General features: G+C 43.6%; 1 protein-coding gene across 1 annotated transcript in view; it reads right to left on the bottom strand.

The window, feature by feature from the left end:
• SLIT3 (slit guidance ligand 3) overlaps positions 1-17,504 on the bottom strand; it is a 598,525-nt gene that overhangs the window by 158,173 nt on the left and 422,848 nt on the right. Inside the window, exon 6 of the mRNA XM_049109434.1 lies at positions 2,992-3,063. Within this exon, the coding sequence (XP_048965391.1) occupies positions 2,992-3,063 (72 nt within the window). The remainder of the gene's footprint in view (positions 1-2,991; positions 3,064-17,504) is intronic.

Raw genomic sequence — 17,504 nt, 5'->3', positions numbered from 1 at the left:
GAGCCAAAAATGAGGATGAAGTGAGCAGATGTCATAGCCTTTTCCGGCCCGGTACCCATTCCTCTGGCTTTACCACCAGGAGTTCTCACCAGGAGCTCCCCTCCTCAGTCTCTATTCAGTGTATCCTGGGGGACAAACCTCAGCCTGGATGGGAAGAAGTTTTACAGCAGTTCCTTCCACAGAAAGGATGGAACAACAGGGGGATCCCGTGTGAAATATTTCCACTAGTAGTTGACATCCACAAACTTTCCTTAAGTTAATTTTGAGAGAGCTTTCCATGGAGGTGATCATGAGTCTTTCCTCGTTTTTTATTTCATCTGCCTAATATCAGAGAGAAAACGCACCTGCAATACTATACTTTGTCTTCTTAATTTGCAGACTTTTAAGGCTTTAGATACTTAAAGGTGACCTTTCTGGGGATGGCGTGTTTTGAACACCACTCTCTCAGGAACTTATTAATATAGGATGCCTTCACTCAGTTCCTATTTATTATTTCATTGTCAAGATTCTTTATGGTGCCTAAGTTGTGATTACAGAGAATTGTTATAAAATGTCAATGTGCAGATGAGATTTGGAAGGTCTGGGGATGGGGAGGGGAGATTCTTTAAATGGAGATGTCAGCTCCAGCCAATTTCAGAACGGCTCACCATTAAGATAGATGGTTCCAAAGCCGTGTGCCTCTGCTGGAAATTAAAAACCCATGGAATAAATGATGATGATTAATTTTAAGTACTTAGCCATGTGAAGCCAAATGAGAGCGTCTTTAAAACAAAGCTATTGATCTGGCTTTGTTTGGAATTGAGAAGATAAACTAATCAGATCCTGTGGTCTCTTTGTAATAATAGGGAACGAGAACTACTTTTCTCCCCGCCCCCCATAGGTTTTTAAGCTTCAAGTGTGAGAAACCTGGTGTACCAACATGCTATAATATGCCAACGTTTTTAAAACAGCACACAATGGAGCACAGAAGAATAGTCCAGTTCTGTCCCAGACAGGGGTTTGATGGGGATGAGGGCATGATGGGGAGAAAGTAAGGGGAGTGGAAAGGACAGCATTTAGAAAGCCCCTCCTTTGTGGTACAGAAGCCATCTCCTCTTAAAGTTGAGGAAACAGACTCAGAGAGGTTGTGCAGCTTGGCCAAAGTCACACTGTGCCCAGGCCCCCATGCCCAGGTGTGTCTGACTGCACAGCCCTATCTTTTCCCCCAGACAGCCTTCCTGGTGAGACGAGGCACCACCACTTCCTACTACAGATCGCTAGCATGCTGGCTGTCAGGTCGTCACAGCTGTTTCGTGGCAGCTGGTGATTTCCATTTCCTGGTCTCTTCCCAGAGAATTTTCTCATCCTCCTCAAGAAAAGGGTGACATGCTCCTAGCAGCCCTCTCCAGAAATGCTTTTTTTGCAGGCTGGGAAAATTGTGCCTACCCTTCTCAGCCCTGGTCTCCTGATAAGAGAAGTCCAAGATCACTAAATTGGGCTGGCATCCTCTCCCTAGCAGACGTTCATTTGTTGCCGGTTCTGGGGTCAGAGTTTGGGTGAGGAGCCGCCATCCATCTTAGGACTGACAACCTGACCTCCCTGGCTGTGGGTCCTGCTGTTTCTGTCCCGGGAATTCGCAGCTTTCATCAGATTTCCGGCACCTTGCAGCATCAGCAGCCCCTTTTATTTCCCGTGATTCCTCTTGGAATCACCTTCCTCTCGCACAACGTGGAAAGGCTTTCTCCAACCCGTGCCCACTGTCTGCGGGGCCAGGTGAATAGGAAGGTGGGAGGAGGACCTTCATGTAGAAAGGGATATTTTTCCACATCCATTCATTCATTCATTTGTTCGATATTTATTCATTCCTTTGGAAGTCAGAGATAGGTAATCTGGTGACTAGATAGTTTTTTTATTTTCAGGGGTATGTTCAACCAATCCTAGCCTATCATTCACTGGATAGAACTGTACCATCAGAACTATTTTTAGATCCAAGCCATTACAGAATTTGGAAAGGGGAAGTCATCCCCAAGGTACAGCAACAAAACCTTCCTTTTCCAAATGGGAAAGCTGAGACTCTGAGTGGCGAAGGGACTTGCCCAAGGTCACACAGCCAATTAGGGGCTGAGTCGGGACTGAACCACACATTTCCTGACACAAGTTCTACTAGGCTTTATTGCCCCCCCCCCCTTCTAGGTTTCTCCAAATCAGGGATGGCTGGACGTGTCGCTTTGGAGGACAACAATCAAAATGTTTCCTTACACAATTCAACTTTAGTTTGAATGACCCCAAGATGATTCCCTAGCTGAATTCGACCCCCCAGCCCACCCTTGGAAACCAGGTTAGACCCACTGGTAAATCCAGAACATAGAACGGAAGCTACATTTTTTTTTTCCCCTAAATAAGGTATAGAGCATGGGACTCCAACTCCTCTCATCTCTTCCCCACCTGCCACTTTAAGGGTTACTGCTTAAAGTTTGGATTTAAACCCGATGCGAGATCCTCGGAGCAATGGCAATGACTAGACTTTACCAGGCTGTTTGGCATCCCCCCCAGCCCTGTGCCAAGGTCCTTTTGTGATACTGGGTGATTCCAACTGACCCCTTGGTGCTATCCCCTCTCGCATCTCTCAGACCTGTAACCTGTCTCTTCCCATGCCCACACTCAAACAGACTCTCCCTGAATGCTCTGGCAGGCGCTGGGGGGCTATTCCGCCCATCTGTTCCACCCAGCAACAAATACTGCGGGAGCACCGGGGAGAAAGGACTCGATTGAGACTCAATTAGCAGGAACCCCAGTTTGTGGGAGGTAGGAAATCACACTTTGCTGCCTGCAAACACTTTGGCCAAGGTGAGCCGGAGGGATCCCCCGGTTCCCAGTTTAATAGCACTGCAGCAGAACACACAGAAATGCATCCACACGGACCCCCCCTGCACACACACTCCCCCTCTCTCCTCCTCGCACGGACACACACACGCACACGCACACAAGGCAGCGGTCGCAAAATCAACTCACAGGATCTCCAAGTCGCGCAGCGCTCGGAAGGCTCCATCTTCAATGCAGTTGATGTGGTTGTTGTCCAGCTGCCTGTGGAAAAGCAAGGGGAGGGCATGAAGGCTGAGTGGGGGCAGCGCCGAGGAGCCGGGCGGCCCGGGCCGGGCGTCCCCGGCCACCCGAGCGCCTGTCCCTCCACCCCTGGCAGGCTCTGCTCGTCCCCGCCAGGAGCTCGCGCAGAGCCAGCCTGTCTGCCACGCTGCTCCGTCTCTGCTCTCTGACTGTCTGAGAGAACTACACAGACGAGCGCACCAAAGGCTGTCAGGTCTCAGTAAATATTAATTGCGCATTTTTTTTTTTTTTTTTTTTTTTTAGGCAGAAGGGAGTAATTTCATTACATTAGGGCATCCAATCCATTACGAGCTCTTACCGTCATGTCACTGAAACAATTTCATTAAGCTAAAGGCCTGTAAATCATTGGAGGTCACTGCTCTGCCCTCCACGACCTCCCAGAATGCTTTTTTCCCCTCTCTCCCTCTCCCTCGTCTCCCTTTACTGGAAGTTGCAGTCTTCTGCTCTGACACAGTGCTAAATCTCAAGGCTTTATCTGCCCAAGAGCAGCGAGGGTGCATGGGGAATATACCAATTCCAAATTAGACTCAACTAATCTAATTTTATAGTCTTTTTATTATTCTAAGCACCAAATGTCTGTGGTGGTTTGATGCCTCCGTGCTTTGTTATGGGGCCCATCTGGTAGGTCATTCTATTGAAGCATTTTCTGACTAACTACAGAGCCCCTCAAACTGCACCAACCACCATCAACATTAAAGAAATCCATTGATGGAAGCGTTCCTGATGGGGGAAGAAAAAGAATATTGTTATTGCCTTAAAGATGTACCACTTAAATTTAAATTGGGGAGAATTAAATGCACCTATTTCAGGACTCCTTTTTTTAATTTCCCTTTCCATCTTATGAGCACGAAAATAATGTCTTTTAAAAGGATGCCTTGACTAATATGTATTCCAGTTGGGGACTGAGGTATTTTAGTAGAAGGATAACAAATATATATCATTATCTCTAAATCAAAATAGGTCTGATATATAAGTCAATAACCACACTCCAACTCAAATCTCACATTATATATCAGCCATTTGATTTCTAAAATACAGAAAATTTTACTAGCACCAGATTGTCTATTATATTTTGTGTGTGGAACACACCATGGTATTTGGGGGAAACAGCCGAAAGAAGTATGGCTATCCTGAGAAACTCTCTTACCGACTTTTTTTTTTCTTTTGTCTCAGAGAAAATCAGCCCCTCTCAGATGAAGGGATTTCCTGATGCTGGAATTTTCATTTGGGACTTGTACTAATCTATCCCAACAACTCTGTGCAAAAGATGTGTCAATGATTCATTCGGTAACCCTCACAGAGGATTTTACATTCTGTTGCAGGAAGGCGGAATTAAAATTAAAATACTGTTATCATCGAGAAACTAGATAGATCTAGGATTCCTTAAACACCCATGAATGAAACACATACAATTAGACTGATGCCGAGTGTCATTAACAGAGGGGCTTTGCCACGATATCGGGTAACTGAGTCATCTCAATAAATGCTCCCGATACAAAATTTAGACATTCAGGATTTAAAAATAAATGATAAATGGGTATATCAAGAAGAAGCAGCACTCTTTAGGTCGACAACTTCTATAGCTAGTTTTCAAAGTTCTTGCTCACACCCGCTCAGGTGAAATCGCAGCATTCTTGCTACCCGGAATTCTTCCGGAGTCTTTCTTAACATGAGTTCGCTGAATGTCTTTTCCCAAGATTTCCTGTAAGTACTGGGGCCGCTGACTCCCCACAAAGGTTCTATTATGGCAGCCTAGTACTGCTGCCCAGTTTCTAGATTTATCATCAGTTTAAGGGCCAATGAATCAACAGCCCCTGCCCCACATCAAGGCCACCAAACCTTACCAAGCAGAAATGCAGTGGAGTTGGCTTTTGGCTCCAAGAAATTGTTCAATAAATATGCTGAATTCGGCAAAAATGGCCCCATCCACCTAAGTAGAAAAAGTAACTAAATCATCAAATTGAGAAGTCTGGGGTAGTGTGTAGAGATGGCAGTTTGTGGTGCATCTGCTTTTGGGCAGACATTTCAGAGAGGTCCTTGCTATTAGAATATTATTTATTTGCTAGATTTGTGAGGTGTTTTCTGTTCTTTTTTCTTTTCGAGCATGAGAAAACAGGATACTTCTAAATGTACGGAATGTTATATGGAAAGAATGCAATTTGCAGGAGGAGAAGAGAAATTCATAGAAAGAAGGTAAAGAATGAAAGAAGGTAAAGAATTAAGTGATGAAAGGAGATTAAAAGGGTGGGGAGAAAAGATATGCAAAAGATGAATAACAAAGTCCACGGTTCAGCCTTCCATCCGAAAGTCCTGCCTGGGGATACTGGAGTGGAGGGGACGGTGGAGGGGCTTGGTCGCTGTAAGGCTAAAAGCAGAGGTCTCCTATGTGATCAGTTTTGTGTTGTTTAACCAGGTTCACTGGATGGCCCAAGTTGACACCTAGTCATTTATTAGTAATGGCAAAAACTGAGCTGTAATATAAGCAGTATCTCTGTGGGTGTATTTTCATATTTTGTTTTTTTTTTAAAAGATTTTATTTATTTATTCATGAGAGACACCCGGAGAGAGGCAAAGAGATAGGCAGAGGGAGAAGCAGGCTCCCCGCAGGGATCCCAGGACAGTGGGATCACAACCTGAGCCAAAGGCAGACGTTCAACCACTGAGCCACCCATGCACCACTATAGACTACTTTAGAATGTATGAAATGTATCAAAATTTCAAATATTTATGCAGAAATGTGCTATACATTTATTATAACCAAGACTGTCTCCTTTTACTCTACATAGATAAACAGTATCCCAGCCTTGGTCATCAGTCATTTCCCATACATATTGTTCATTAAGGAAGTCTACGGGGGTATAAGGCCTAGGAGGATCGTGTCAGGCAAATGAAAACCTGAGAATTACTTCACTGCCCAGCTATTAATATCTTTATGGCACTGAGCATCAGAGTGTTCATAAAAGGTCATTAATTGTCTGCAATCCATCCTGATATTTCATGCAAATAAGCTAAGCCCCTAAAGCAAAGTAAATACATACTTGCTTCAGACAAGGTTTCTTTTTCTTTCAAGATTACATCTCAGACACACAAAAGTTAGTCCCCAGGCACCGGGTGGGGAATGCAAAATAAACACAAGCCCAGCATTTCTTTGCAGGTGTTAAGAGTGGAGCACTACTAAGCACATAGAGAACCTTCTGGAGCTAAGGCCAAAGCCTTTGACTTAGCAGTTTGCTTCTGCGGGTTGATGGAGGCCGCTGAACTGTGCTCTAAGCTCTCGGGTCAAAGGTCCGTTTTGCAACTTTGAAAGGACTCTTTCAAAGACCTTCTCAAATACAAATCAAAACGCCCATCACTTACTCCATACTCTGTTACTCAGGAAGCACATATGTGTAAAAGGATCTTTGGATATGGGGGCCCAAAGAACTTAGCAGTCTTAGGGTGCCTGATAGTGTTCTTTCTCTTTTTTTCCATGGCAGTAAGAGGTGTATTTGACACTGCTATCGAATCCATTTTTATCATACAAAGTGACCAGCCCTGGTGCCTAGCACAGTGCTGAGGACTTCCCAGCTGGCCATGCATGGTTGAGAGTGAGTCCTTCTACTGAAGGTATGGCAGGGCTGGGTTCAAACTACCTGGCAGAAAGAAGGCTCTAAGCCATGAGCTACGCTGTCCTGGCTGTGACCCTACAGCTCAACTAACAAGGAATAGAGATGTAGCTACATGGAGAGCTACATGGCTACATGGGGAACTTTCTGCCACCCAGACCTCCAGTGAGGGAGTATTTGGAGAGCATGCTTGGAATAACATGAGATTTCTGTGGGCCCAGGGTGAAGATGAGGAGCGGGAAGGCAGGGGATGGAGGGAAATTTGGTTGTTTTTTGGAGACGACTTTCATTGTCGTCTACTTTATACAGAAAACTCAATTTGACTTACACTCTCCCGCCTGTGACTAAGCCTAGAAGCCCCAAAACATTCATGATATTAAATTAACTGCTCTAATTTCCCTGGGCAGTTCAGATTTCACCAAACAATGTGTGCTAAAATGATACCAGAGTCCATTTAGAAAGAACTCCTCCGACAAGAACTAAATGCGGACTCCCTGAGAGGAGCTTTCTGACTACTGTATTTTTATTCTCTGAGAATATAAACAAGTCAGAAAGGAAAGCCAGCGTGAGTGAGGACTTAAAATAATCTTCACCAACGGCAGACAGGGAGATAGTGCTTTTGTAAGAATTCCCATTTGTAAGCATAATATTATCACAATTCATCTCTCTCAATCACAATTTCAAATTTCATAATTGAAGCAGGAAAGAAATATTTTCGCAGTTCAAAAACTTAAGGAAGCATATCTAAATCCTTTAAAAGGGGCTTAAAACACCTGATCACAATATTAAAGCCATCTACCTATCTCCTAACCACCACCACCACCACCACCCGCACAACAACGACTTAGGAAGAAAGAAAATTTCATGATTTCCATAATGCTTTGGAGTCCCCATGAGGAAAAAAATACCTGGAAGATAAAAATCTCCAGAAACAGGCTTCTGGAGAAAAGAATTCCCAGCTAGTCATTTAGATATAGGGTCTACATACCAAGGCACATCCATCCAGATACTTACTTCTCATCCAGATGTTCTGGGGGACCCCAGCACCTCCGCCCTCAGATGGTTAAACTTAGCCTAAGGGCATTGTTCTTCCTCCGGGCCCCAAATCCAGCCACTAGCGTTTGCTCCAGGACTGCAGCTAGAGTTACTGCAGTTCTCATGCTAAATGGGAGAAGTGGCTAAGGTTCAGCGCTCTTTAGAACGAAACAGTTTGCTAATTTCCGAGCAAAACTGTCTACACACAATGCGCACAGTAAGTAGAAGGACTTCTGCATGAAATTCACAAGGGAAGCCTTACTAGAAATTCAAAGCAAGCCTATGGTCTCGGAATCCAACAATTAATTAACCTGTAAGAGCAACTGAGTGTTAGTAGATGTTCACAGTGTATTAGGTACCTAGGATATGGAATGAAGTATAAGGCATCCTTTGAAAATTTTTGGAAGATGACGGCACCTGTGGTTTTTACATTTCAATTATTTTAGGAGATATAAGAGAATTCTAAAAACTAAGCCAATTTAAATTTGTTTCTGATGAAGTATATATGTTCCTACATATACATAGTTGAAATGTGCTTGTTTTTCCATACTGAGGAGAAGCAGAATGTTGCAACTATTAAAAAAAAAAAAAAACAACCCGGGGAATCCCTTCTTTCTTAAAACAAGCCAGAAGACAAAACATGAAGTAGCCCATGCATGCTGTTTCTTTTCTTCCCATTATTCAATTGTTCTTTAAGCAGAAAACAAGACACCTAGTAGTGCTTCTGGAAGTTTTTTTTTTTTTTTTTTTTTTTTTTTTTATAACAGTTTAACATTCTAAAAAATAATTATTGAAGAACAAATTATAGATAGAGGTATTTGCTGCTGGCTGGGGTCTTCAAAAGAAAAAAAAGCTCAAGGTTATTTTAACTGGCAAAGGGGAAAAATATATTCAAAAGAAATGCATACACTCCATATAATTGAGTACTGGCCACACTTTGTAGGCAAATCAAAAACTTGATCTAAGTCACAGTCTTCTAATGAATTGTCACTACTTCTCATCATTAAGGAGCTACTGTAATTCCACATTAAAACGACATCTCAAATGAACAAAAAGGTGAATCTATTATTTTGCACATTTGGTACACTTGTCCACCAGACCCAAGAATACATGCATATTGATATGTTTACCGATCCATGAATTATTTATATATCCACAAAGATTCCTGTCTATAGAACTGACAACTTTATGCCTATTTTTCCTACATAATAATTACATATAACACCTCCCTATTGTATGCATGTAACTGCAAATGCATATTATAAAATAGTTAATGTGACTGCTGACCTCTGAAATTTAATGTGCCCATATCTAGTCCTATTTACAAATATATTTAGATAATTAAATGATTGTTAGTATTCCAAAGACTTCAACCAACCGAACCTATTTTGTAAAGGACAGAATCCTAGGTTAATTAAGCTCTCTGATCAGAACATCCTGCTTAGAACTTAGTTAAAATTTGGAGCATGAATCTATTTCCACAAGCAACCTTATGCATGCTTTGCCACATGGCTAGCATAATACCTTTTATTAAGTATGTATCATATTGCTGTTCAACATATGCAACTTCTCAGCAGGAGCATAACTGCATCCACTCCAGTAGATGCTCCCGAAACCAAGCTCTGCAATAATGCAAACAAAGATGATGGATTAGCACCAAAGAGGCACGCCAGACCTTGGAGAATAAAGGGGTGTTTTACACATCACTGGGAAATATCAATAACTCCACTTCTGTGTTTACATAGTTTCCGGTTTGTTGGGGATTTGGCAAATGAATTTGTGCTGAAAAATGCAGGGGGAAAATCCCTGCAAACCAATTTAGCATGAAAGATAGTTGCTAGAAAGAAGCTGAGCTCTCATTTAATTTGGACAAGTATCAATTTGAAACCAATTTCTAGCATTTCTTGATAGATAAAACAACAACAAAACACCAACCAAATAAACAAAAAGCAAATCAAACGAGAACACATCATTATCTGTGTATTCACGATGAGAGTTTTGTTCGTTTCACAGCAACTTTTAGACCACGGGACCAAAGAAGTTTGGTTCTTGTTGCAGAATGTGCTCTCATGCTTTGAGGCTTGTCTCAATTCCATCCTTGTGTCAACCTGACATTAGGGACCAATGCGCTTCATACGTAGGATGTCCAACTTGCCAAGGTTTGTCTTGGAACTTTCCCATTTGAGCACTGAAACTTCTGAGACCCATTCTGGGGGACTCATCAGTCCTGGCAAACTGCAGTAGCTGTTCCCCACTAAGACCCCCGGGGGGGGGGGTGCTGATTCAATGGGAAACAGATATACTCTGCACATCATTTCTTCACCAGTGTTCCTAAACCGTAAAATGTGTGCTGATTCACAAACTCGGCCTTCAGTTAGTTATGTCAACTCTAAGAGGCTCCTTACCGTGTCTCCTATAATATGGGCTGTCCTTTTTACAGGCACACCTATAGCTACAGCCAGGCAGAGGCTGGGAGGAGCCCTGAAAGCTGCTGAGATATCCTAAGGTACGTTCTCAACTTTCCTCACTGGGAATGAAAATATCTTTGTAAGAAGCACCCGGGTTTTACCCGGCCTCCAGGCTGATGTCGGGAATACTCAGAGGCCAAACAAATAAAAGGCTGTCTCCATAGCGATTGGGGCAGGTTTGTGGTTTCCCTAGTTACACTTTTGAGTGATAACCATCTGGGGTTCCTCCCGGGTAGAGGGGTGGAGCGGGGAGAGAGTGAGAAACCAGAAGATGAAACTTGCTTTTGTTAACCGTCCTGAGAGTTCTCTTCCACATCTCTGTTTTTTATTTCTGTTTTTAAGTCAATCAGTATACACTGTCGAGAGTTTTAAAAACTTTTCACCCCCACAAGGATTTCAGAAATGTTCTCATTGGACTTTAGAGTAACTATTCCAGCCACATGAATAAGAGCAACAAGCAGTAGGCAAAGCAGAGGATGTCTTCCTGGACAGGAACAACTGTAGGCATCAGAGCCCAGGCGGGATGCTGAGTTGCATTCATATACGGGGTGTAAGCAGCTCTACTCTGGTTGGTCAGGGATCTCTGCCTGACAGTCCATGGAGGCTGCATCAAGGGAGGCCAGGGATGGCCTCCCAAGACCTCCAGAGATCTTTGTCTCCTTTAAGAGAATCACAAGAATCTCTCATGTAGAAATTTAAGACCTGAATTTACTTAAATCTCCAACCCATACTAAGTAGCCTTCCGGAGGCTCTCAACATTTGCTAACCATTTTTTATAAAATAGAAGACCAGGGCTGCTGTAAATTTCTAGGTGGTGAATGAAGTGACTCACATCTGTCTTAGTGTGCCTAGGAGGCAGGACCTCTGCCCCAGTGGGTCTGGAAGGTAAAATACACAGCCTGAGATTATTCTCTAGTCTTAAAGTTTTGAGCTTGTTCGGGATCTGTCACTCCTTTTGTTGTTGCTATTTCTCCCTGTTAGAATGGGTGGTCGGCCCTATGCCTGTCCCACCACTGCATTTTGGAAAGACATGTCTGATTTTAGAGGTTCATGGCTAGAGAGCAATTTGGCTCAGAATGAGTCATACTTTCACCCTCAATTCATTCATTCATTTTTTAAAAGATTTATTTTGAGATAGACTGCACTCAGGGATAAGGGCAGAGGGTGAGAATCTTCCAGCGGTCTCCGGCTGAGCACAGAGCCTGACAGGCAGCTCAATCCCAGGACCCATGAGAACACAGCTGGAGCTGAAACCAAGAGTCACGGACTGAGCTGCCCAAGTGCTCCACATCAGCCTCAATTTAGATAAGACTTCGGACTTTAGATTTTTAGGTTGATTCTGGAATGAGTTTGAATCTATTGAGATGGAATGAAACAGATTTTGCACGTGACAAGCATATGAGTTTTGGGGGGCCAGGGGCAGAATGCTGAAGACTAAATGTGTCCCCGCCCCCAATTCATATGTTAAAACCTGTCTCTAAGGTGATTGTATTAGGAAGTGGGGCCTTTGGGAGGTGATTAGGTCAGGCAAGCTAAGCCTTCGTGAATGAGACTAGTGTCCTTATAAAAAGGGAATCGAAAAGGGATTTCTTGCTCCCTCCACCGTGTGTTGTTACAGCAAAAAGACAGCTGGTCCTCTAGGAAGCAAGCCCTCAGCAGACTGATCTTGGCCATCTCAGGCACCAGTAAGTACTATGAGAAACAACTTTCTGCTGTTTATAAACCATTCCGTTTATGGATAGCATCCATGCCCTCAAGTCTGTTTCTTCATTTGTAAAATGGAATAACATTTAGCCCAAAAGGAAGTTTTGAATATGAAAGTAATGAAATGTATGCACTCTGAAAATGTATTTGTGGCATTAATTTTCTTTCCTTTGAAATAAATAATAGTAAATACAGGGACTCATCTTATATAATCTCTAAAGTCTCCTTCAGATCTGAAGTTACGTGGCCTGAGGTCAATTTCTTATGAGATTCTTAAGAAAAAGTTCCTGTTCATCTTACTCAGATCCTTCTGTGCTTTGAGCCTATCCCTTTATCCCCTCTTCTTCCGTCCCAGACCAAAGAATCTATTATCTGAGATATTCAATATGTTTTTTTCTGGACTGAGGGCAGTAGTTCAGACTCACATGCTTTTTGTACTTCTCTAGCTGATAGGAGATTGAAATATGAGAAGCCATCAAAAACTTACAGCAAGGAAAATACAAATTTTTCTCTTACTAGGAGAATGAGGGCAATATGGGCCCATATTTACAATTCCTGTAGGTGAGAACCTTTAGGGTGAGGGACTACAAAATTGAACCCCATTCCTCGGTGCTCGCTGACCTTTTTCAATTAATAACCAACCACATTGTGTGTTGAGCACCTAAAATAGTTAATTGCCACACTACTATCTATGGTGTGTGATTTCTTTCTCTCTCTCTCTCTCTTTTTTTTTAAGATTTTATTTTTAAGCAACCTCTACACCTAGTGTGGACCTTGAACTCACAACCCCCAGATCAGGAGTCACACACTCCACTGACAGAGCCAGTCAGGTGCCCCAGTGGTGTAGGATTTTTTAATCTTAACATTTCTGAATCAGGACATGAGCCTTTAATGACTCCTTGGGGCGTAAGTTACAAATTATCACAACACAACCACAGTCATAACTGCACATAGAACCTAATCACCATTTATTAGGCATCAAGTATTAAGCTGGGCATCTTCAGTGTCTTATCTCAGTTGGGTCTCAAAACATCACGATCCCTGTTGTACAGAAAAAGCAAATGAGACGTTAAGAGTTCAGTCTCTAAGCTTGGACTTGAACTCAGGTCTTCTCTCTCTCTCTCTCTCTCTGTCTCTCATGAATAAATAAATAAAATCTAAAAAAAAAAAAATAAGGGGATCCGTGGGTGGCTCGCGGTTTAGCACCTGCCTTTGGCCCAGGGCTAAATGGAGTCCCAGGATCAAGTCCCACATCAGGCTCCCTGCATGGAGCCTGCTTCTCCCTCTGCCTGTGTCTGCCCCTCTCTCTCTCTCTCTCTCTCTCTGTGTGTCTCTCATGAATAAATAAATAAAATCTTAAAAAAAAAAAAAAAAAAGAACTCAGGTCTATTCATAATGACATCAGGTGGTGCAGCTTCTCTGTAGACAGCCCTGACTCCCCAGCATGGCATCACTTCACTTGCTCTGTAGTATGTGAGTATACCAAGTGCTTGCATGGTTCTGTGCCTCATTATGCTGGTCCTTTCTACCTCCTCTGTTTGGAGAATCCCTTTTCATCCATCAAGGTCCTTCTCAGAGCCCACATCTTCTAGTAAACCTTCTGGTGTAAACTCAGCAAAATGAACTGTTCTCTCTAAACCCTCCTGACCCTTTGGTCATCCTTACATTAGATGACCTATTTCACAGCAGTGGGGCTAACTGTAAAAACGAGAGGAAACCAAGGTTCGGAGAGGCAACGTAATATCTTCAAGGGAACTCAGCTAATACTTCTGAGAGTCAGGGTCAAACTTGCCTTGCTGATCCTGGAGCTTCAGGGCTCACCCTCCATTGCATCTTCCCTCTCTCTGACTTCCAGAGTGCAGAGATAGGAAGCCTCTAAGACCATGTGGACTTAACGCAGTTATATTCAGTTGGGAAGAGGCTAGTGAGAAAAGTCAAGGTTTGGTCTTGGCAGTGGTCACTGGAACCTGGTTGCTTTCATTGGCCTGCAAGCATTCTGACTGAAGAGATGGTAGGTGAGGGCAGTACATCCAGTGGTGTCCCCTCACTGTCCTCTGTGTGTCTCTCATGAGATTCCCTGGAAATATCAGGCATTTAAACTTTTAGGATCTTGGGGCAAGCAAACTGATTTTTGCTCCAGTGGCTGGGGATAATGGGCAGGCACCTACTCCTTAAGGAGATGCTCAATTTCCAGCTGATCACTGGGACCTGGCGAGTGCCCTCTGACCAGCCTCAGACAGCTTAGTGTTTTCCTGAGCAAGGTTCAGGCGCATTCAAGGGAATGGCTCTCTGTGCTCTAGGCAACTGGCAAATTGCACAGATTTTAATCAATCTTTCCCAGGCATGGCCTTCACCAGTGGTGACACAGGCTTGTCTTCTAAAGTTGTACAACCTGAAACAACCGGGCAGTACTAACCAGGTCATGTACTGGGATGTGCAGGGTCAGTGGCCATTAGTGAGGTGTCACTCAAAGGTATCTTTGTGGCAGCAGAAGCCAATTAAAATAGGTCTTGTAAACTCACTATAAGAGGATATCAAGGTCCCTATAATTAACTGTTGAAAAAAGGGGCATCAAAACCCAGTAACATGGGCAATGCTGATAACTACATCATGCACAGACCTAAAATACTCTAGGAAAAGGCTGGCTTCTCTTTCATTACCATTATTTTTGGTGCACAACAAATGCCTGGACTCACAGGCAATTGAGACCATGGGCAGGATCTGTCTTGCTCACAATTGCACCTGCCCCATAGTGCCTAGCACACAGGAAGTGCTTGGTACACAACCCTAGGGGGTCATGATGAGCTACCCTTTTACATCCGCTGGGATGGCTAGAATCAAAAAGATGGAAAGTGATGTGGAGAAATAGGGACCCTCCCACAGTGCTGGTGGGTGTGTAAAATGGTGCAGCTGCTCTGGAAAAGAGTTTAGTGGTTCCTCAAAAGTTAATTGTAGAGTTATCTGATGGCCCACCAATACCACTCCTAGGGATACACCCCAAAGAATTGAAAACAGGTATTCAAACAGAAACTTGTACACAAATGTTCATAGCAGTATTATTCACGATAGCCAAAAGGCAGAGACAACCCAAATGTTCATCAGCAGATGAATGGGTAGACAAATTGTGATATAGTCACACAGTGGAATATTACACAGTCATAAAAATGAAATGAGATCCTGACACGTGCTACATAGATGAACCATGAAAACACTGTATTAAGTGAAAGGGCCAGACATAAATGGACACATACTGTATGATTCCATTTACATGAAATATTCAGAACAGGTAATCTACAGAAACAGAAAACAGATTAGCTTTTGCCAGGGACTGGTGAGAAGAGGGGAATGGGGAGTAATTGCTTAAGGGGTATGGGATTTCCTTTGGAGAGGACAAAAATGGTTTAGTTAAAACTGATGGTGGCACAACATCATGAATGCACGAAATGCCACTGAATTGTGTATACTTTAAAAAAGTGAACTCTGTTATGTGAATGCCTGTGCCCTGCACCCCCCACCCTAAGACAGAGAGAGGCTTGCTCTTTCAGTGGCAGGGAGGAGTTTTACAATAGCATCACGCTGTGGGTAATTTTCCTGTGACGTCATCACAAAGGTGGGGAAGCCCAGGGCCAGATCTTATAAGATGAGGCCATCATTAGGCAGCAAAGTCAATTCCATCTGACGTGAAAAGAAATATCTTGGCATCTGAAGAATAAAGAGAATGAAGGAGAGAAACATGCGGGGGGGGGCGGTTATCTACCTACTTTTGGGGATTATTTATAGCAAATTTAAAAACTCTCCTAGTTGGCTTTAGGGATACTACAGTCACTCTGCACTCAGCAAAAAATGAAACCAGTTTAAGCAAAGAGAATGAGGATGGTAAACCTGATGGAAGGTGCGGGGTGGGGCGGGGGGGGGGGGTGTTGTAAATCATCAGCTGGCTTCCAAGTCGAACATGAAATGTTGTGGGATTAGCCACTATTTTGTATTTTCCACACCACTGCTCTCCCTTCCCCATCGGTACCCAGCACAGATAATGCATAGATAGTGTACAAGTTTCCTTCTTGCCTTTCCTCAGATTGGTTCTGTGGTACCCTTTCTGAGAAGGCTAGCAAGGTGGCCAGGCTCTTTCCCTTGGCACAGACACAGAAGCATCTCTGACCAGAAATCCTGCCCTGCCCGGGCCTCCGGGAGCCTCCTGAGCAAGGCTCCTGGGGAAAGACATGATGGTGAAGGCTGGGTAGAAGTGCTGAGTCATTTTCCCTATTCTTCCCTCTCCAAATTCTCAGGACTCTGGGGCTGCCACATGGTCTCACTGAGCTGAATGAATCCAAGAGAGTGGGAATGGGAGGAAGAGGCCAGAAAAACAAAGGACAGAAAGTGCTGGAAGCCATAGGGACCCCATTAAGACCGTTTCTGCCTGGGTGCAAGGTGAGGACCAGTTCTACCGACATGTTTATGTCCTGAGTGAAGGTTTCTGGCTTTGCATTGTGGCTACTACTACTCAGCTGGTCATGTCAAGCCTGAAACCCAGCTTCTAATTCCTCCCCTGATTCCAGAAAAGGGAAATGAGAACATGGCTTACACCTCAGAACCGAAGATAAGCAGCATCATGCTGGGGTGGAAAGGAAAAAGAATGATTTTTTTTTTTCCTCATTTGCCAGCAGTAGAGTTTTATCTAAGATGATGTGGTTTAGTGGAAAAAATAAAGTTTGCTTGGGAATCAAATGACAAAGATCTTTGACCTTGCTGGGTCATGGCCTAACTTCTCTGGGTTAAAATGTCCCTATTGGTAAAACAAAGCCATGAGATAGAGGATTTCTGTGCACCCCTCCAGAGCTGATATTCAGGGCTGTGGAATTTTAATCCAGCCCCTGAAGTTCTCACATGAGGATTTTCTCATTTTGTTGTTACAGGTACTATTGAAGGAGTCAGATTTTATTTTTAATGCAGGATGTTGAGAATGCAAATATGAGTTTCCTCCTGCCTGGAACAGTTAGGACGGGGACCCTGGAGGTCTGAATAGGTTAGAAAAAAAATACAAGAACGAATGAGATGTAGTATTAACTTCTGCCAACATGCTGCACGGAAACCCACTGAGCTCAGCAGCCTGCAACAGTGCCTAACAGGTAGAGGTTTACATAGTGTTTCTTAGGTAGGATAAGACCAGTTCTCTCAAGCTTTTGGATGTTTATGGGGTTAGAAATAAGGTGACAGGCTGCTGTGGCCCTTTCTACCTCATCTCTTTGAAATGTCTCCTCTTCCTGGTCAGAAATGGCATCTTTCTCCACCCCATTAGGCACAGAGACGACTTCTGAAAAGCATTCAATAATTTTTACAGTGACCCCAGAAAGCTAGGGCTAGAGTCTCCCATCAAACAGGGGATGGGCAAAATGAGAGTGTAGAAGTGGGAACACAGCCTCCGAAGGCAAAGAGGAGAAGGCCATCCCAGTGATACCCTCGCATTGAGTGGATTCACCAAGAAGTCTCTGGGAGGTGCGAAGGCAAAGAAAGTCTTTGAGGACTTTGCCAGATATGCCCTAGAGTACATTAGAAATGGGACCCCTCTCCCCTCCAGAAATGATCTCTGGAC

The sequence above is a fragment of the Canis lupus genome, chromosome 4, assembly GCF_003254725.2.
Source record: "Canis lupus dingo isolate Sandy chromosome 4, ASM325472v2, whole genome shotgun sequence".
Classification (NCBI taxonomy): Eukaryota; Metazoa; Chordata; class Mammalia; order Carnivora; family Canidae; genus Canis; species Canis lupus.
The sequence above is the reverse complement of the archived record's forward strand: the minus strand, read 5'-3'. Positions and strand labels throughout refer to the sequence as shown.